A 22409-nucleotide genomic window follows, 5' to 3' on the forward strand; every position below is an offset into this window, starting at 1 on the left:
CAATTATGATATTATAGAGAAGTTCTAATATTCCATCTCCTTCATCAACCATTGCATTTTATAATCCTAATGTTTCTATAGTTTGGGCTCCTTATGATTCAATGCAACATGACACACATTATCTATTATAAATGGCTTGATGAGATAATAAATTCACATATATTGTAGGTTTCTTTATGGAGTCCTACATTTTAAATTTGGGAGACACCATTGCTCACATTCATCTTCTCTTTTATGGAGTGATTCTTCTTTAGTTGTCGCAAGAGAACAATCTAACCCTCTTGTTAAATCTTTGCATGATCATTATTTTGATTTTGACATGACTATGGATATGACAACATTTGGAGGGGGTCTCTATCTTAAAATTAGGTATCTTTGACATTGGATAGTGTCCTACATCAGTTTCTATGAGATTCTAGATTGTCATATTTAGGAGTGTGGCCTAGAACACCATATTAGATGGTGATAGATTTCAACATCAACATGGAGAAAGTTGAGCATACTTTAGAGACGTCACATTTTATCCTTCTTCCCTCATCACCCTTTCAACAACAGGAAGGCATCCTACATAACATCTTCACTTTGTTTCTTCCTAAGGGAAGGAACATTATTTTCCAATATTAGATCTTTGTCAACATTAAATTTCAAGAATCTGCCATCATTACAGGAGACTCTATATTGAGGGGGCTTGCATTATCTCTCTTCTTACACTTTCTTATGGGGGAATTTTTCCTAATATATGGGATTTTGTTGATCTCATGATTCATTTAGAGAATTTTTATTTTCATCTCTCTTTTGGGGATGAGTTTTGTGCCACTTGGTTTTCTTCTTTTCTTTATTAGTGAAATATGACATTTCATTTGTGCATGGTTACCTAATATTTGCTAGTACCTAAAACCAATATTGCGTCTAATATTATTTTTATTTGTGTAAATTCTTCCTAAGTTGCACTTAAAGGTGGAATAACATTTAATTTGTAATTTTCATTTGGTAGTGATCTTAATCTTAGTCTAGGTGAAGAGGTGATATTTTGGTGGCTCATTTTAAGGGTGTTATATCCATTGTTGAAGGCTTATAATTGCACACTTATTATTTGTAACAATTTTTTTATTTAAATACTATTCATAATTGCATATTATGTTTTTTATAAATACAGGGTTTCTTTTACTTAGAAAAGTATTCAAATTTATGCAAAAAAAATAATCAATTAGAAAAAACAACAAATTTGTAAACATCTTCTGAATGGAATCAAAAGCAAGTGTTATAATATTTGTACTACCTATGATAATCCATTTGGTTCATTTTTTGTACTAAATTGTAAAGTATTACTTTTTAGTTTCAAATAGATAATCGTATGTATTATATTATAAATTGCCACAATCTAAAGAGAAGTAAATACTAAATTAAGTGGGGTGTATTTGTGTTATGTTTTTGTTTTCACTTCCATATTATTTCCACTTGTGGTACCTATAATCTCTATGTCAAATAAGTGTGTTCACTACTTCAAATATTCTTGTCACATGTATCCTTATCTAGAAGTATTTTTGTCATTCTATCCTTTAGATACATCCAATATTTTGATAAATAAATCTTATATGCCTATTTATGGAAGAGGGATTATTGAGATAGGTAAGGGTTATATCCATAATAACTTGTTCATTCTAGACTAGGCCAAATTTCTTATTTTCGTATAGAATCTCATTGATAAAAGGAAGATAGTTGAGCTTTGAGCTGCTTCAATGACTATTTGAGATTCAAAAAGAAGAGAGATTATTATAGTTTGTGACATTGATCATTTATATTATGTTTACACCTTCTCTCACTTTGCACCAAATGATTCATTCTTGATTTTTTTCTTCTTCATCTAATATTTACATTTCGTCTCCTCCACCATCGCCTATTGCTACTTTATCCTTTTATGTTTCTTTTTTGAGATATTTTAGTGACCTTGTTCACTTCATTGTGACTAATTTCTACTTCATTTAGACTAATTTCAACTAGACATCTCTTTTTGTTAGAGTTTTTCATTTTGGATCTAGATCTAACTCTTGAGGATCTTTTATGTCTCATTAATATAAGTTCTTTGGTTCATGAACTTCTTAGAAAATCAAAGTTATAAGACTATTCACAAAGAGCATACACAGATTGATTTTTGTAGGAAATCACATTGAGCATTTGAGTAGAAACTAGATAATTTATCCTCTCTAGTGTGGCCTTCTAGTCATCTTTCTTTTCTCTTTTTTGAGGGACATTTTTGCACAAGGTTTTCTTCCTTTCTCCATTTTATGAGAGATTGTGTTGTACACTAGGGTACCTTATCACGACTAGTTGCTAAGCTCCATTTTTCTATACATGTAAGATATTGTTAAGGGAGGTTTTAGTGTAGGATATTCTTTCTGCTAGAATTGTCTTATAAGTTATTCCTATTTTTGAGATAAAATTTCCTAAGTGATTCTTTTTTCTTACTTAAAATTGCATTGATTTTGCATGCCACCAATCATAGAATGGTGGATTTGCGCTCCTATTATTAGGACCCTTCACCATGATTCTAGAAGGAAATTGGTCTCATTTGAATTATAAATGTGTACACATATTTTAAATTTATACATCGTGTGTTGCTATTTACTAAGTTGTCATTAGTTTTATGCCCAAAATCATCCTATAGACACTAGTCGGTTAATACTACCGAAAAGTCAAGTTGGTAAATACCAAGGCTACCGGTGTTGGTTACTAAAGAGAGACAAGTCACCGAGATGATATACACTGAGCTATGAACCGAGATGAATACAGAATGTCTACCGAGTTAATATGTCTACCAAGCACCAAAGAAGGTATACCGAGTTAATCTGAATTGAGTGGAAACGTGTTATCAGATTCAATGAACCTGGACACACATGTGAAACGTTTTACAAGATTCGAGAAGATGAAACCATTATTACATAGGAAATTGCATTTAAAGATTTTGTATGATTTTGAGGAAGAATATCCAATGAAATAATTTCTATGTTTATTCATTCAATAAAACATGTTTGTATGATCGAAGCATGAATAGATCACCATCTCAGAGATCTATATAAATAGAATGATTTGAGTATCTGATATATGACATGGAAAATCAAGAGAGAAGATACGAAGTGATGATATAGTTAAGTGTGAAGAAAGAAGATTGACAGAGATATTCAGAGGTTACCGAGAAGGTTTCAGAGAACAGTTTAAGGGACAGAGTATACAGAAGTGGTTACCGAGTTTATTTATCATTACCGAGGAATGCTATGAGAAAGGTAATTTTATATTGAGCACATAGAGTCTGCTATAAATTTTAGATGTGAAGTTGTAGATATTTTGTAAAGATTTTGATTGAATTATTAAGTTGTGTTAGAAACCTTTAACAGGGTAAAAGACTCTAATAAAGTCTATAAATTGTAAAGCATTTAACTAGGTACAACATTTTGTAGAAGTGTTTGTAAAATCCTTTAGCAAGGTAGATCTAAAGATCTTTATACTCCTAACAGGGTAAGCTATCAGAAATAGCTAAACATGTAGCTCTAACTGAGCAATCTTGATTACTGCAGTAGTGAAGTTGTGAGTACCATCCCCACTGTAGTTTTTCTCTCTAACCAAGAGTTTCTGTGTGACCAAAAATCTTTGTGTTATGGAGTGAAATGTTGATTGATGTTATTTCTATGATTATGTTTCAGTATTATATATTTATGAGATCAGCAATACTTAGTTTGTGTTTATCAGTAAAATTGTTTTTCAAGAAAAGTTTTGAAGTACTGATTCACCCCTCCCCTCTCAGTACATTAGCTTTCCAAGTCAGTGAGAGCTTAATTCTTGGTAAAGGGACTAAGAGCCTAAAGAGAAAGATCCTATCAATGGAAGACTATGAACAATCACGCAGGATTGTGAAGCTTCAAGAAGAATTGGATCATGCTAATCAAGTGATTGTAGATATGCAGAGGCAAATGCAAAGATCACTAAAAGTTAGAAGAAGGTTGTTTGATGATTTACACGACTCACAAGAGTTGGTGGAACAAATTGAGACATCATCTAAGAACAACATATCAGAAGAATCTGAAGAAATGATTGGAGAATTGAGAGAAAAGAACAAAGAACTTAATGAACAGCTAAAAGTAATGAGAAGGGAACATGAGTATTTCAGCACATAGATGACTGAAAATCTTGAAGCATTGAGAACAACTGAAGATAATAAGTGAAATATAGAAGGAGAAAAACAACAGCTAGAAGCAATGGTCTCTACAAAAAATGATGAAATATCAAGGATGATTGAAGTTCAACATAATCTGTCTGATCAATTGGATTATGCACATCATGAAACTACTCTAAAGGAAAATGTGATCCAAGCATTGAAACTTGAATTATCAAGATTGACTGATGAACTAGAAGCAGAAAAGAAGTCAAAAGAAACACTGACAAAAAGCCATGAATTGTCAAGAATGTTGGATGAGCAACTAAATATGAGAACACCCAACAAAACTATAGGACTCGGTTACAAAGGAAACAACTCTACTGAGAAAGGGATCAACACCACCGAGAAAGGAGAATCATCAAAGAAAGTTGGAAACAAAGATAACATGAAGGACAAGAAGACTATTTGCAACTACTATGGAAAACAAGGACATACTGCCAATGTTTGCCGGATCAGAAAAGGTAAGCAACCGAATGTTACTAGGTTTGATGGTTATTGTTATAATTGCAACAAGTATGGTCACACATCTAAGCAATGTAGGAAAAAGTTTATTAACAATTATCAGAAGGCAAAATTCAAGGGGTTTTGTAAAAATTGCAATAGATATGGACACAATACAGAGAAATGTTGGTTTATGCAGAAAAACTATATGTGGACTCCACACCGAGCAAACACTAGAAGTTACCAAACTCACATAGATCTCAATCGACAATATACTTCAGTGCCATGGGATTACAATACAAGAATATGGTGTGAATGTTATGGAAGATACAGACATATAAGTGCAAACTGTATGATAAGGTTTGGAATGAACAATAGGAGATCATGGAGAAATCCCAGAATGGCATATTTTCATTGTCACAAAGTTGGACACTTGGCTAAAGACTGCAGAGACCAACCTAGAGGAGATATTGAGGAGATAAGAAGCAAATTACAAAAATTTTGGAAAAAGAAGGAAAATGTGTCAACTAATGTAGGAAGCACCTTACCTACCGAGTTAGGTGCATCTACTTCGAATTAATCAATAAAGTTATGGAGGGATTGCATTCTCACAAGGTAAGATCTTAATAGTTCCTATATAATCATATACATAATTCCAAAATCTACATAGCTAAGATGCAATAGCAAGTTTGAAATATTATCTACTCTTTTGAATTACCAGAGAAGTTGACAAAATGTATTAAACTTGTCTAGTCAGTAAAAGTCTAAAAAGGAAATAGTCGGTATAGTGGAACCGAGTGCATTTAATGCCTATTTTACCTAACCGCATGAAACCCGATAAGGTCAAAAAGAGGTACTTAAATTATTTGCGCGGTCATTTTTCACTTACCATTTTTCAAAGTGCAGAGAAAAGCGAATCAAAAGGTGATCAAACATTTCCAAGAGCGATTTCAAGGTATTTAGCATAATCTAAGCTGCATTTTTAGCAGTTAACCGATCAAAAGTCAAGTTGTGAATATTTGCAAAGTATTTACTAAGTTGGAAGCATTTTTTGGTTATTTGAAACCCTAATCTATTTCATAAGTTGAATTTAAAGTTTGAAATGGCTCCCAAGGTATAGAAACCCATTGTAGTAGAGAGAATTGAGAAGCCTACAATGAAATACAGCTTACCTCCCAAAGTGTCATCTAAACCCGATGAGAAAACTGCATTCTCTCTTATTCCGGATAGGGTTCTGTTGATCGAAGATGTTAGATTTTATACCAAGTGTTGAGTTGAAGAGTTAGGTCATACTGAGATTAAGGATATGTATGACAAAATGTGCACCAATGGAAACTTAGATAGCAAGTTTGAGCATATCAAAGTTAAGGGATTTACCAAAGCCCTAACCTATCCTCGAGTCTTCAAACCCCAATGGGTCAAATTTGTCTTGAGCCATGTGCATGACGATTTTATGTGGTTAGAGGATCAACCTTTCAAGATCACAAGGATATTATTCACATGATAACCGGATACCCTATATTTGACCATGCCCAAGCATAGAAGATGATTTCATAGAAGGAATTAATAACATTAACAGGTGTTGAGTTTGATAGCAGAGGTCTTAAGTTGAACAATGTGACAGATGCAGAACTCAATTTTGCTATTAGAGTTATTGGTTATTGTTTCTTCCAGTCTGCAAGAGAAAATAGTGTACCGTGTGCAGCTGTAGATTTGGCTTATAAAATTGTTAAAAAGGGTATGCAAATTGATTTATGTGAAGTGTTATTGAAGAATCTTTTTGAAAATCTCAATAAAATAAGGAAACCGAAGAAGAATAATACTACAAACACACTAAAGTTTTTGTCACTCTTAGTGTGTATGTTCTTCTATTTTGAGAAATTCTTTCCTTCAGTTGGTAACATTGTTTGGGAATTACACCGACCTATCACCCATCAAATAAATGATTTCATCAATCAACTAGGTGATAATTTCAATATGATAATGGATGATTACTTCAATAGATTCCAAGAAAAGATGCATAGTAGGTATAAGATTCCACCTCAGCTAGTCAAAAAGTACAAGGATACTATATGTTTTGAAGTGGATACCAACTACTATTATGTCAATGCAGTAGAACCCAGGACTCAATCATTACAGCCTATGGGTTATGAGATAGATTTTGACATTGCTCAACAGCAGATAGATGCCTTTTTAGAACTTCCAAGGCATGCTACCGAGATCAAATATGGCACCTATGAAGAGGTGAAAGAAAAAGTAAAAATGAGCATTATAGTACCAAAGGCTATCAGAAAAGCCAGTAGAATGATCAAGGATTTAACTGAGAAGTTTGGAGAAGGTTCTACCTCTACACCTATTAAGACAGCAAAAACAAAGAGTGATCAGCTTTCGATCAAGGAAGAATTTGAAGCTCAAGAAGCAGCAATTACACTGAGCACCGAGTTGCTAAAGGGCAAAGTTTTGAAAAGAAAGAAACATGATGCAACCAAGGTGTCACTGACCAATCCAGCAAAGCGACCGAACACTAGATCATCTACTACGTCACCCGGTAAGAAGCTAAAGAATGTAGAAACACCTAAGGTTACAAAAAATTATAGAAAGAAGACCAGAAGACTAATTTTGGATAAAGAAGAAAGTGACATAGAGTCAGAAGATGTAAATAAATTTTAGGTTGTAAAAGGCACAAAGGAAGATGTACATAGTGTTGACAATTTTTGTGCAAAATTAAAGGAATATGGTGGATTTGGGTCGTTTAGATATGTAAAATATGATACAAGAACAGATGAAGAGAAGAGGCAAATAGAAGAGACAGTAATTTGTTTACTTCTCAAGTTCTGAGTAGTTCCATTGGAAGTGGCTGGCTTTCTTCCAAAAGCATTATATTCACACATTGATAATAGATGGAAATATGCTATGGACTCGAAGAAGCAAATAAGAGAAAGAGTTTTGGTTCATCTCTTTCTAGATATGTTAGTAGATGACATAAGAGATCATTTGAAAAACCACCAGACAAATTTTCAAGTAAAACAAAGGGCCTTGAAAATGATGAATGACCTATTTCTTGAAGTTGAAAATGAAAGTAAAGAAAAATGGAAGAAAATATTCAGGATTCAGGTTGAAGAACCAAAAGGTGAAGTAGAAATAGTTGACATCATCGAGCAAGATCCTGCTTCCACTATTCAGTCAAATGAGGATGTAATAGACACTAAAGCACATGAAGGAGAAATGATAGAAGGAAGCTCCTATGCCAAACTGATATCAAGTGAATCAGTTGTGGAACAGATTAAGTCCTATCCTCCGATCACCCAACAAGTTACAACCAAGAAACTTCAGGACACAGATCAAGGTATAGAGGATCAAAAGGTTAAACTAGATGAATCTACCTCTCAGGCCACCGATGAGCAATCTTCCCAAGTACCATCAAGCACCGAGACAATTGCCACTAAAACTCCAAGCAAGGAAACACCAAAGGATACAACAGAGGCTATAGGAACTGACAAAAGTGTTGCCTCTACCGAGCAACATACCGAGGAAGGACAAGCCTCAAAAGCCATTGTACCCATTCAACCGGAGAAGGCATCATCATCAAAGGAGAAGAAAGAAAAAAGACATAGTTTTAAGATAGATTTGTCAAAGCCCATTGTGTTACCGAATGTTGACATTACAAAATTGAAAGTGCAAGCATTGATAGAATTCGGTGAGCTTTGTAAAGCCAAAGCAGAGCAGGAAAGACAGATAGCTATTCAGCAAAAGAACCGTGTACTTCAAAAGGTCAAAACATTATTGACAGACATGATACCTGAAGCTACCATCAATAAAGATGCTGCCATCCATGTGCAACTGGATGAACTACTCACTCAATTGGAGGAATCAAGAGTAGAAGCATCAGAATACCTTAGCAAATTGAAGGATAAAGAGCTACCTGCCAAGATCATTGAAGAAGTGCAGAAAGCAATTGTTATAGGTAAAATAAAGCTTATTGAATTCATTGGTGAGTTATCCCCTCAACTCAAGCATATTATTTATTTTTTCCAGAATTTATGTACATTCTCATTCTTCATCAAAGATATCAAGAATAAGACTGAAGTCATTGAAAAAGAGATTACCGATCTCTCAAATAAATTAACTACTGAGCCAGATTCTCTTCAAAAATTTTATACAAGGCTACAAACCCTTATGGCTCAACAGTTAGAACTTCGGAATGAAGAGCATAAAATAAGGATGGATATCATGACTCTTCAAACATTGTTTATTCCCCATTTGTCAACTCAAGTAGAGGGAAGCACTTTAGATGGTTTGATCACACTGTCCGCTAATATTACAGCTCAGAATATAATATTGGAAAGTATCAAGGATGCACTTACCAACACTCTTACAGAAGCTCGTACAAAGTATAAATCTATTTTTGATCAATTGCCTCCACCAAATGGTAACTAGATTTGATGTTTGTCAAAAAGGGGGAGTGTACCGAGTATATAGAGTATCTGTGTGTATAGTTGAAAAATTGACAGGGGGAGCATGGAACATCATGAGCATGGAATACAGAGTATGGAACATCAAGTTATGTACAAAATATTGATACGGGGAGTATGCATTTGAACAATGTATATACTGACATTTCAGTTTATTTTGCAAGTATATAGATTTTGTGTTATGATTTTGAAAGGAGTTTTTGTTAGGATTCCCACAGATACTAAGAGGGGGGGGTGAATCAATATCTAACCAGTTATAATATTTTCTTGACTTAAAACATGTAAAGCATACTAATACTATATATCGGTAAGCAAGAAATAATGCAATAAACAAAGATAACAACAACCACAAAAAAACACACCATAACACAGTAGTTTAACGAGGAAACCCGGTGTGGGAAAAACCTCGGTGGGATTTGTGACCCACAATATTCACTTATTGGCCAATAAGAGAATATTACTGCTACAAGAGGGGCCTGCACATGCAGAAAGGCCAAGTGCCTAGAGCTCACTACTCAATTACAAAATGGGAAGTTTCACTGACTTACAAAATGGATTATATAAATCCAATGTCTTGTACTGCTTCAAAATAGAATCTACTTTGCCAGATCCAGTACCGGTTTATAGCTCTGCTTCTTACATAAACACTTAACCTATAATTCATATAATAGGTCTGCCTTATTTTGCCTAATTACATTCCTCCATACTTACATAATTATTCTACAATGATCTCTTATATATATGAGTCATTTTACAATAATAAACAAAATAAATTACAAACAAAATTCCTGTTAGCTTTTGTGCCTGTAAGCTTCCTTTCACTGTCGGTGCCAGTGGTCTGTGTGTCAATGTAGAATCTAACTTTGCTGGTGCCAGTGGATTGCCTTGCTGGTGTCATAGGATTGTAAGGTTGGCATCAATGACAAAACCTTCAATCACCTTCAATGTCTCATTGGAGTATGCATTTGCCAACAATCTCCCCCTTTGGCATTGATGGCAACACTCATGAGAAAAATTCAGAAGTGTATCCAAAAATTGAAGTCCAAAAATTGTTACCAAAAATGTGTGCTCCCCCTGAGCAAATTATCCCTAAGTTATTGAATTTTTCTCATACCACTGCTCCCCCTTTGGCATCAATGACAAAGGTTGTCAAAGTGTCAATAGAGTGTGGTTTCCTGCTTCATCCTTGTAACCGGTTGGTTACAATCTGAAAAAGATCTACCAAAACCAAATTCAAGCTCTTAATGAACTTTTTGTTATCTTTTATTGCGACCTCTGTCCTCTGAACTATACCAGTGAGGTGTTGCATTTGCTTTGCCGGTGTTTTCTGTCCTTGAATTAGGGCATTAGATATTTCTTTCCTTAAGGTGGTGAAGTAGTCCAGTTTTGGACTTAGTCTCCATTTAAGATCCTTAGCCTTACCTTTTATTCTTTCCTTTTCTCTTTCCAACTTTAATAGTTCTTCCTCAAAAATTGTTATCTTCTACTCAAAAACTGATAATGAATCACATGAGTTAATGAAATTGTTAGCTAGTTGATTTATTTCCTCTTGTATCTTGCTGATCTTCTTGTCTATATCAACTATCAAAAATTTAGTCTTACAAGTATCTATGTACAAAGTTTTGAATTCCTTCAATGTGCTAGATAGTTCCAGTAGAAGTGTGTCAAATTACCTTGTACACTTCTTTATTTCTTCCTCAAAGAATTTGTGTTTTTCCTTCTCTAATCTCTCCTTGAATGCTTCCTCTTTTATTTGTTCAACTGTCATAGTGTTTTTAGTAATATACTTAGACAAAGTGTCAAGTTGACTGAAAGAGTCTTTATTATCTACATTACATTTTGGAGCTATCATCTTTATAATTGGAATTGTATCATCTATAGCCTTGTATGCTTGTGAGCTACAATCTGTTATTTTCTTTAAGGAGTCCAAAAGAACTTCTATTATATTAGTTGATTTGAATCCTGTAGTTGAAGTGCCAACACTCTGTATCCTGCAGATGGGAGCAATATCCTTTCTTGTGGTGACCTTGGGTAGGTCAGTTTGTGTTTCCATTTCCTTAAGCAAAGGTTTGTCTTGCTCAACTGATGTCAGTGGTACTGACTCTGTGTGAACCTGTTGTTGTGATGGAGCCTTTTGCTCTGCTTGTTGTTCTGTGTTACCATCTGTCGGTTTACCTTCTATGTTATCTATTACCGGTGCCTCACTAGCCATATCTATCTTTCTAGTTGTGTCCTTATCTACCACAATGTTAACTTTTTGAGTATCAATGTCAACTGTGTATAACACCTTAGAGTTTGGATTTGTGTCCTCTTGTGGTATCTCCATACTCTCATTACTTGGTTGACTTTCAGTTGTAAGTATCGGTGGAGTATTCAGAGGCGGTGGGGATAAGTTATCTTTTATTTTTATGCTCAGAGGTCCACCAACCTTTCCTTTACCCTTATCCTTATCTTTCTGATATACTTTAATAGGTTTAGGATTTCTATACTCTTCTTGCTTTTCTTTCTCAACAAGGAATATGTCCCATGCATTAGCAGTTTCCTCTGCAACCTCATTTACTCTACCAACCATAAGTGCTACGTGTCGGTGTACAGTTGAGAATATAGTCCGGTTAGCCTCTGAGATCATATCATCTATCTCCTTTGGTGAGTTGACAGGATAAACATCAAGTAGTTTCTCAATTTTTATTTTCTTGTCAAGCTCTACAACAGCTTGCCTTCTAGCTTCAAGTCTCTTAAACAATTCTATCAGTAATTCATCTACAACTTGCATCAAATTTTTTTAATAGATATCCAAGTGTAGAATTATACTGTTTTCAAATTTCTCCTTGTCTTAAACTGATAGTGTATCATATAATTTGTTGATGTTTTTTAGCTGTCCATCCCCTGTTATTTCATCTAGTAGTTTGTCAATTGGAGCAATGCTTTGTTGAGTCTTCTTTTTGGGTGTTAACTTTTTCTTCTTTGGAGTTGTCTTCTTAGTTGGGGGCCTTACTACCTATTGTTTTTGTCTAGTTCTTCTAGGCGAAGGTGTGGATATCGGTGAAGGTTCTCTTTTCGTCACAACTCTTTTAAATGCAGCTAGCATGTCACTTTCCGAAGAAGTTGCTACTAGTGAAAGGTGAGTTTCTGGTTGTTGTGCTTTTAACTCATCTTTAGTGATACCAGTTTGTTTAAGTACATCTTCTTTGATGGTCTTTTCTTGCCTAGATCCTCTTCTTACTGTTTCTTCTACATTCTTTACTCTTTTCTTTGATTGAATTTGATTCTCAATAGTCTCAGCACTGCCAAATACCTCTTCTTTTGGTTCCTTAGGTGCTTCCAGAAGGGCTTTTGCATATGTTTCAACTATGTTGTCATTAGTTTCATAACCCATTTCAGTAACCCAAATGGTTCTTGGGACATCTGCCTCCATCCAAATCTCATCCTTCTTAATAACAAAGCATATTTCATCCTTATACTTATTTATAATAGCTTGTGAAAGTCTGAATCTAGTATTCATCTAGGGCCTTTAATGCCTGAAAGTACTCATTTATATTCTTTTCTCTATTTTCACCCATGTTGTGCAGTAAATCAGACAGTTGTTTGCCTACCGGTATGTCAAAACCTAGATTTTTGTTACCGATACTGGGCACCTGTTTTGTTATGTGCAGCATTAAACAGACACGTAGGTTTCCAAATCTAAATGTCCCCTTTTTGTCTTTCTTGATTTTTCCAAGATTATCAATACGCTCATCTTTCAACCATTCACACACATCAATTTTTGCATTATCCTTGATCATATCATAAGCACTCTTTATGCATAAACTAGAAACTAAATTTAACCTGTTTGCATGTGTTGTTTTGTAGCCTAGAATCATGCTAATGAATCTAACATTGATGTCAGTCACATCATTTACTCTTAAAGACCTTTTATCGGACGTTGCACCTGTTAGGTTCATTACTAGGTCATTTGAGACCTTCTTTGTCTTATCAGGTCTGTTACCGGTGGAGGGTAACCCTGTTACAACTTTTACTGCTTCTTTAGTAGTTTTGTGGATTGAATCCAACCAAAAAAATTCACCATGAACCCTGCTTAAAACTATCCTTATAACATCCTTAGGGAATTCCGGAATACTGAGGATTTCAGTGAATACTAGGGTTTTGACTATTTTGTGTTTAGGTTTCACATTAACGGAATCATCACAAATTACAGTCTTATACATGTTCTTAATTTCCTCATCACCTAATTCTTCTATGTGACAATGAACGTAAATTCTAGGGTCTTCTGCAAAAACTATTCCTTTGGGAATTTGAGAAAATGTACCAACATTATCATCCTTCTTATCAATTTTAGGAACTAACTGAAATACGGGCCTAGGGCATTTGATTACTTCAACTACAGTAGGGTTTTCTATGAATTCAGGTATAGAAGAAGATGCCATGATTATAAATACCTTTCTCTTCCTTAGGAATGATTGATTGCTGAATTGCTTTGCTACTTTGCTCGAAATGTCTTTGCTCAGAATTTTCATGCTCTTTGAATGTTTGAATGCATGGTGAAGTAGAATGGAGCCAAAAACACTGATTTATAATGTTAATTTGCCAACCACCATCTTTAATGCTTGTCGATTAAGTAATCACTTAACTTATCTGCTAGTATAGAAGTAATTTTAACTTCTCACCATCAACCGAGGGAATAATAGCATGTTTCACATTTGATTTCTAAACCCTCAAGGAAATTTTCTTCAGTTAGAAGAAGAGTCTCCTACTGGTGGAGTGTTACTCTCTTCTGTCGATGGAGTGTTACTCTATTCTTCTGGTAGAGGAGTGTTCCTATCACCATTTAGTTCTGATTTCCTGATCCATTGTTTTGAGAATTCTTGCTTTACCTCTTCAACCTTTTCTTTACCTTTCAAACTAGCACCATTGTTGTTTACCGGTGAGGACTTGCTTCTACAAAATTTAGCAATATGTCCAATTTTGTTACAGGCATAACAAGTCACATTATTTTTCTGAATAGCTTTTCCATATCCTATGCCAGTTTGTGTTCTGCATTGATTAGATAAGTGTCCAAATCTTCCACAAACATAACATCTTACATTCATTCTACAATTTTTCAGAAGTATGACCAACTTTGTTGCATTTTGAACATTGACCGGTGGGTGTATCGGTATTCTGATAATTTCTAGATCTGCATTGATTTGCTCTATGACCATACTTGTTATAGTTAAAGCATTTGCCATTGAATTTATAAGCAGTAGGTTGTCTTACTGGTTTGCCATGATCCTGTGTGTTTGCATTATCAGAGCTTTCACCAGCTTCAAATCCAAGACCATTAGTGTCACCATTAGGTTTCTGATTCTTCAACATGTCACCAAGTTCTTCTGAGCTTTTCTTGAATTTTTCTTTATGTTGATTTGCAGCAGCCAGTTCTCCTTCCAAGATACCTTTTTATCTCATGAGTTCATTTGAGTCATTCTGTGCATGCATCAGATCTGTCTTCAACATATCATTTTCATAACTAAGTCTTGTGTTTTCATGTGCAGCTTCATTCAGTCTTCTAGTCAAGTCTTCTTCATTCTTCTTTTTATCTTCAATTTTTTTACAAAATCTCAGTCATATCCTGCATCTTATTCTTTGTTGTCATGTTTTTCTTGTTTTAGCTTATTCATTAGGTCACTAAGAGTTTCCTTTTCATCATTCTCATTTTTCATCTTTTCACAAAGTTCTCTTCTCTTGTTTCTTGAAATGGTAAGATTTTCTTGAAGTTCTTTAATAATATCCTGTGCAGCTTTTAGATCATCTTCAAGTTTGATATTTTTCAATTTTTCTGCATCATAGTCTGAGAGAGCTGCTTCTAATTGCTTCATCAAGTTTTCCATCTCTACCGGTGTCAAGATCTTCCCCAAGCTGTTAGGCTTCTGAAAATAGAGGACCAAGCTCTGATACCAATTGTTAGGATTCCCACGGATACTGAGAGGGTGGAGGGGGGCTGAATCAGTATCTAACCAGTTATAATATTTTCTTGACTTAAAAAATGTAAATCATATTAATACTGTATACCGATAAACAAGAAATAATGCAGGGTGAACTCACAAAGCTGGTTCCCACTTTTTGGTACGTCCTGATTTTTGCTGAAATCATACATTTTTTAGAAAATATAATGATTTAAGCTTTAAGAGGTCCCATTTTAAGTAATTAATTGAAGAGAGTTAAATCAAAGGCTCTTAGACTAAAATTTCTTGGATAGAACCTCTCTACTTCTAAATCATACTTGCAATGGAGTCTCTTTTGCATCTATCAAATGCTGATAAAAAACCAATTTTACATTAGCTTTTGGGGGGTCAAATTAATTCATTTAAAAGTTGTTTTTTTAAAAGTATTTAGTCCTTATTATAAGCTTTCCAAATAGTATAACTTTTAATATATTTAATTTCATTAATATAATTTTATTTTATTTCTTATGAATGTAGGTTTTTCACCGAACATGAACTTCTTTGTTCAATGCATTGGGAAAAATAGTAAACTAATTCAAAAAAAATCTGAAAAATATCTATGCCCTAGGTATTGATGTTTTCTTTCTAACAAAAAAAAGAAAATTCAATTTTGATATATATAGAACAAGTTATGTGTTCAAATGTACACCTATATCTAAATTATAATTAGGCAAACTTCAAAACTTAATAAAATGAAAAATATTAAACATATCACTATCAAACCAACTGCATGCCCTGGGTATTAATGTTACAAACCAAAATTCAAAAGAATTAAGTATTTATCATTTATAGAAAAAAAATTATGCGTTTCAGGATACACATCGCTCTTAAAAAATGTTGTTTGCTGTAAAAAATTACCTTTTGAGGGAGATGGAAAAATCAATAAAATTTTATTAAAAAAAATTTGAAAAAAATATATTTAGAATCTACAAACAAGATGTTAAAAATCACTAGTTTATATCATCTCCAAATTCTTAACGGTTTAAAAGTTATAGGTGTCGGAAAGTGAAGGTTTTTTTCAAAATATTCATATAAGTGTCAAAGCTGGTCAAAAAGTGGGAACCAGTATTGTGAGTTCACCCTGCAATAAACAAAGATAACAACAACCACATGAAAAACACACCATAACACAGTAGTGTAATGAGGAAACCCAGTGTGGGAAAAACCTCGATGGGATTTGTGACCCACAATATTCACTTACTGGCCAATAAGAGAATATTACTGCTACAAGAGGGGCCTACACATGCAGGAAGGCCAAGTGCCTAGAGCTCACTGCTCAGTTACAAAATGGGAAGTCTCGCTGACTTACAAAATAGATTATATAAATCCAATGTCTTGTACTGCTTCAAAATAGCATCTACTATGCCAGATCTAGTACCGGTTTATAGCTCTGCTTCTTACATAAACCCTTAACCTATAATTCGCATAATAGGTTTGCCTTATTTCACCTAATTACATTCCTCCATACTTACATAATTGTTCTACAATGATCTCTTATATATATGAGTCATTTTACAATTTCCCAAGTCAGCTTACAATGATTTACAATAATAAACAAAATTCCTGTCGGCTTCTGTGCCGGTATGCTTCCTTTCACTACTGGTGCCGGTGGTCTATGTGTCGGTGTAGAATCTGACTTTGCTAGTGCTGGTGGATTGCCTTGTCGGTGTCATAGGATTGTAAGGTTGCCATCAATGACAAAACCTTCAATCACCTTCAATGTCTCATTGGAGTGTGCATTTGCCAACAGTTTTGTCAAATATACCAAACTAATGTCAAAAGGGGAGATTGTTGCTATTTACTAAGTTGTCATTAGTTTTATGCCCAGAGTCATCCTATATACACTAGTCGGTTAATACTACTGAAAAGTCCAGTCAGTAAATACCAAGGCTACCGGTGTCGGTTACTGAAGAGAGACAAGTCACCGAGATGATATACACCGAGCTATGAATCGAGACGAATACAAAATGTCTACCAAGCAACAAAGAAGGTATACTGAGTTAATCTGAACCGAGCGGAAATGTGTTACCAGATTCAATGAACTTGGAACCACATGTGAAACGTGTTACAAGATTCGAGAAGATGAAACCGTTATTACATAGGAAATTGCATTTAAAGATTTTGTATGATTTTGAGGAAGAATATCGAATGAAATAATTTCTATGTTTATTCATTCAATAAAACATGTTTGTATGATCGAAGCATGCGCAGATCACCATCTTAGAGATCTATATAAACAAAATGATTTGAGCATTTGATATATGACATGGAAAATCAAGAGAGAAGATATGAAGTGATGATATAGTTAAGTGTGAAGAAAGAAGATTGACAGAGATATTCAGAGGTTACCGAGAAGGTTTCAGAGAACAGTTTAAGGGACAGAGTATACAGAAGTGGTTACCGAGTTTATTTATCATTACCGAGGAATGCTATGAGCAAGGTAATCTTATATTGAGCACATAGAGTCTACTATAACATTTCAGATGTGAAGTTGCAGATATTTTGTAAAGATTTTGATTGAATTATTAAGTTGTGTTAGAAACCTTTAACAGGGTAAAAGACTCTAATAAAGTCTATAAATTGTAAAGCCTTTAACCAGGTACAACATTTTGTAGAAGTGTTTGTAAAATCCTTTAGCAAGGTAGATCTAAAGATCTTTATACTCCTAACAGGGTAAGCTATCAGAAATAGCTAAACACGTAGCCGAAAAATCTTGATTACTGTAGTAGTGAAGTTATGGGTGCCATCCCCACTGCAGTTTTTCTCTCTAACCAAGAGTTTCTGCATGACCAAAAATCTTTGTGTTATGGAGTGAAATGTTGATGGATGTTATTTCTATGATTATGTTTCAGTATTATATATTTATGAGATCAACAATACTTAGTTTGTATTTATCATTAAAATTATTTTTCAAGAAAATTTTTGAGGTACTGATTCACCCCTCCCCTCTCAGTACATTAGCTGTCCAAGTTAGACCTAACATCGTGGATTAATTCAGTTTTCTATCTTCTCATTATTTGCTTTGTATACTTAGTTTTTTAATAAACAGGTAAGGTATGTATTTGTTTGTCTCTCATAGCCCAAGTGATGTCATTATTCTTCTATAGTATCTCAATTCTCATAGTACATTCATATTAGTATATTTTAGAAACTATAAAAATTCTATTTTTAGAAGGCAATTATGTGGATATTAATAATTGTATCTACCAAGGAACTAATATTATTCATTTTGAAAAGTCAATTTGAATATTTATTTTTTAAATTATTAGAGCATGCCTATGTATCAATAAATCTGAAATATAACTTTCTAACTCAATACATAAGTACTATAAAGTGATAAGTATTTATAACACTCTTTAGTAATTGAGTTTTACATTTTTTCTCTTTATTATTATATTTACAGGACATCAAAACCATGTAAACAATTTAATAATAATTAATTTTAAAAATATTTATCTATAATTTAACATAAAAATATTAAATTATTTATTATGATTTAAATTTTTACTTTTAAAATTTTGATATTAAATACTGCATTAAATCTTGTCAATATCTTCATTAATCATAGATATTTTAATTATTATACTAATAGTTATTATCCATGCATTGATATAAATTCTTATGTGAATTGTTGTCAATATGTTTTATCAATTATACACTCAATTATATATTATCAATAATATTCCATTCATTACTCATAAAAGGAAAATACATTTTTTTTTGAGTTAATTTACATTAATTAAGTAAATATAATCAATAAAATATAAATTGAGAAAAGTTAATTAATTATAAACTAAGCATTGATAATCCCATAAATACAATTTTTATTCTAATAAATTTAAATGGAACAATTAAGGCACTTAGGTCTATAATTGAAGAATGAGTGTCAACATGAAATATTTTGAAATCAAACAAACATATGCTCGAGAAATCATGTCATTATCAATGAAGTGTCTCAAAGCCTTTGCTAAGTTTTTTTTAATTAAGAGACAAGTTCTTCGAAGTCTAAGATTAAACCATAGATAGTACTCTAAATTTATATTCATGCAAAGTTATAATAAAGTTATTCTGATTTATTCACTTAAAAAATTATTGTTTGATATGGACTTCTTAAGATCTAGGGACTAATAATATATAAAACTATATTAAATGGTTATCTATTTGTTTAGGAGATAAGTTCTTCTAGACAAAATCCAAAATGTGTAATAGATTGAAGAGAAATAGTAAGAGCTTTCAATATAGTTTTTTTTTTTTAGTGCAAAGAATTTAAGGATGTTTTAATATACATAACTATCCTTAAATACTACCATATAACATTCAGTTGCACCAAAAACATGTTTATTTAATTCAAGGGAGTTAGTCAAATTAGAATTTTGACATTTCCAAAGAAATGAGACAATTTTGCGATCATAAAGCACCCTCTAAAATAATGAAAGTGTCTTTGGAGGGGAGGACAATTAGATCTAGTGGATATTAAATATATGAAATTAGATGTCTAGATGAACATATTGGAGTATGTGTAGAAATATGTATTTTGAATGATTAAAATGTTAGAGGAATGAACCTAACTTCTGATATGATTACACCATTTATAACTATATACATCTGAAAATATATTTCCTCGAAAGTAAGATTAAATAGAATAAGAAATTCTATGAATATACAAATTTCACTGTTACACTATTTTCATATATTTACACATAATATATAAATTAATGATGCTACATTTATAAATCTAGTTCACATATGAAATATATATCTATTTAAATTATCATTATAAGTTTTTTAATTTCTTTTGGTGTGCAGAAGCAAAGGTTTTCTCAGAACACAGCGTAAAAGATTATCAGAGTCATGTGGTGAGCGAAGTAAATTCCAATTTCCAGCAACAAGAGATAAAGAAGCGTTACAGAGGAGTAAGGCAAAGAGCGTGGGGTAAATGGGTTGCAGAGATCCGAGACCCAAGGAAAGCAATTAGGGTTTGGCTGGGCACTTTCTCCACTGCAGAAGAAGCAGCCAAAGCCTACGACGAGGCCGCCTTAGAATTCAGGGGAGCAAGGGCCAGATTGAACTTCCCAGAGACAGCATCTATCAACCTCCATAATAAGTACACTAATGCCTCTCTCAACTCAAATCATAAGGACGTTTTCGTTGATGGCAGTCTGGAGATTTCACCTGCAACCTCAACATTAACGGACACTTCTTTCTCACCAACCTATGAAATGTCTGCTCTCTCGGAATGCAGTAGCGCAATTCAACATGTCCCTGGTTATTCTGACTTCACCCACGCCTCAGAATGTTCACCCCAGTTATTCCCTGAACTTTATGACAATGCACAGCATGATGTGGAGCAAACAAATAGTTTTCTTCCTTATGATGTTTGTCAACGATATTCTGGTTTTACAAGGCAGCAGCAACGCCAGCTGGGTGTATAGTTCTTTCCATGCCAGCCAGGCAATTTATAAGGATGCACACAGATCACAGGAGTTTATCGTATCATCTATAGCGGCAGATGTAGGAGAATAACTCACTGGGCAACATTTCGCTCAGCGAGTTGTAAGTATTAATAGAATAGAGAATTTCCTTTATAGAAGAAGTCGTTTGAAAAACAAACTGTTGAAGAAATGCTGCTTCACTGATTGTAGTATCAGCTGCATTGTCCTTGCACTTTCAATGTTAAAGTTACTGATCGGTGAGTTAAAATTGCTCTCTTTTAATTAATATTTTATTAAAATTTAGCTTTCATATTGATGGTAGTTCTGGAACTTACTCCGTTTAACTAGACAAGAGAAATGTCAATTGTATGGATGATAGAGTGCTATGAAGCCTTAAGCTCAACAAATAGCTAAGTGCGTAGTTAAATTTGCAAATATTTCTCACACCCGGGAAAGCTAAATCTAAGAGTTAACAAATATAAAATGAAGCCTAAAGTCATATTAAGAGGCATTATTTTATTTATTTATTTATTTTTTTAAATTTTTTTTCTAAGAAAATTTTAATATTTTTATATAAATATATAAATGTTGGATTTGAGTAGTTTTTTTTTTGGCATCCACTACATTACATCTCTTTTTTTGGTTGCCATTGCAGATTACATCTATAAAAAGGAATATATTAGCAAAGAATAATTTTTTTTGCTGAAAGGATGAAGTTATCTATATCTATCTATGTTGTTGCAATATAGCTGAGGGGGGAGTTTTTGGGTTTTCGCTCAAGTTTGTGCATGTTGCCCGTAAGCATCTAGGGGCACATTTGGTGGTTTTTTTGGTGATTCTGGTTAAGGGTCTCGCCTATTGTTGTGGAAGAGAATTTTGTTTTTGTTGATGTTGAGACGATGCTCTATTATGATCTTGCTTATTCTGAGTTGAGGGTCTTTATTGTTCCTACTCTTGCCTACTTTCATGTGTCTTCTTTTGAGGTGGAGATTTTTCTTGTGGGTTGGGCTGAGGGTTTGGTTCTTTATCAACTAATTTCCTCTCGTACTTGTCTTATAGAGGTGGGTTCCTCTCCTACTGAGGTGGAGACTATTTGTGTGGGAGAGGTTTAGTGTTGTTGCAAGGGTGCTATTGTTGCCCTATTTCAAGGTCTTGGTTGTAGGGTTGTTGATGTGTTGATGAGGACCATTTTCAGTTGTTCTTTCCTCCCTCTGCTAATGTTGAAGGAAAATGGTGCTTATTGTTGGTTTTGGGAGCCAATGCAAAACCTAATATTATTGTTCTCTTTATGATGACTTGTTAGGTGGATTTAGCCTTCCTTCTCATGCAGATGGTTTATTAGTGTTGATTCTTCTAATCTGCTATGTATGGGTTGCCAATTGTTTGATGGTTATCTATTGGAAGTGTTTCTCTCTTGTTCTGGGTTTTTACTCCCTTCAAAACTTGTTGTAAGGGGTTTCAGATCCCCTCAAAACTTGTTTGACCCTTAATCAAAAACTCCATGCTAAGTCTTATAGAGACAAATCATATAAAAGACAGATTTAAAATACCCACCAAAATATTTTCAGAATAGATTACATAACAATATAAATATAAAATACCCACAAAACATAAAATAGATTTGCATGACTAATAATAAATAGAACTAAAATATTTCATTTCAACATATCTCTATTAAATGAATATTAAAATTTGACTATGAAATAATTCAAAATATATTTATAACTTGTGAAGTGCTTCATTCAAATGGTGGAGTCCAAGGAGACACATCCCTAAAGGTGCGGGTCTAGGGAAAAACACACCTAAAGGATGGAATGAAGAAATAGACTAAGAAATGAAATATTTGAAACATTAAAGAAAAATGAGTACAATACCA

The 22409-nt window shown here is 33.5% G+C and overlaps 1 protein-coding gene across 1 annotated transcript in view; it reads left to right on the top strand.

The window, feature by feature from the left end:
• LOC131026810 (ethylene-responsive transcription factor ERF112-like) overlaps positions 1-20614 on the top strand; it is a 70583-nt gene extending 49969 nt beyond the window's left edge. The window contains exon 2 of the mRNA XM_057956793.2: positions 19908-20614. Within this exon, the coding sequence (XP_057812776.2) occupies positions 19908-20533 (626 nt within the window). The 3' untranslated portion in view covers positions 20534-20614. The remainder of the gene's footprint in view (positions 1-19907) is intronic.
• Positions 20615-22409: the final 1795 nt, after the last annotated feature.

Source organism: Cryptomeria japonica, chromosome 9 (assembly GCF_030272615.1).
Source record: "Cryptomeria japonica chromosome 9, Sugi_1.0, whole genome shotgun sequence".
NCBI classification, from domain to species: domain Eukaryota; kingdom Viridiplantae; phylum Streptophyta; class Pinopsida; order Cupressales; family Cupressaceae; genus Cryptomeria; species Cryptomeria japonica.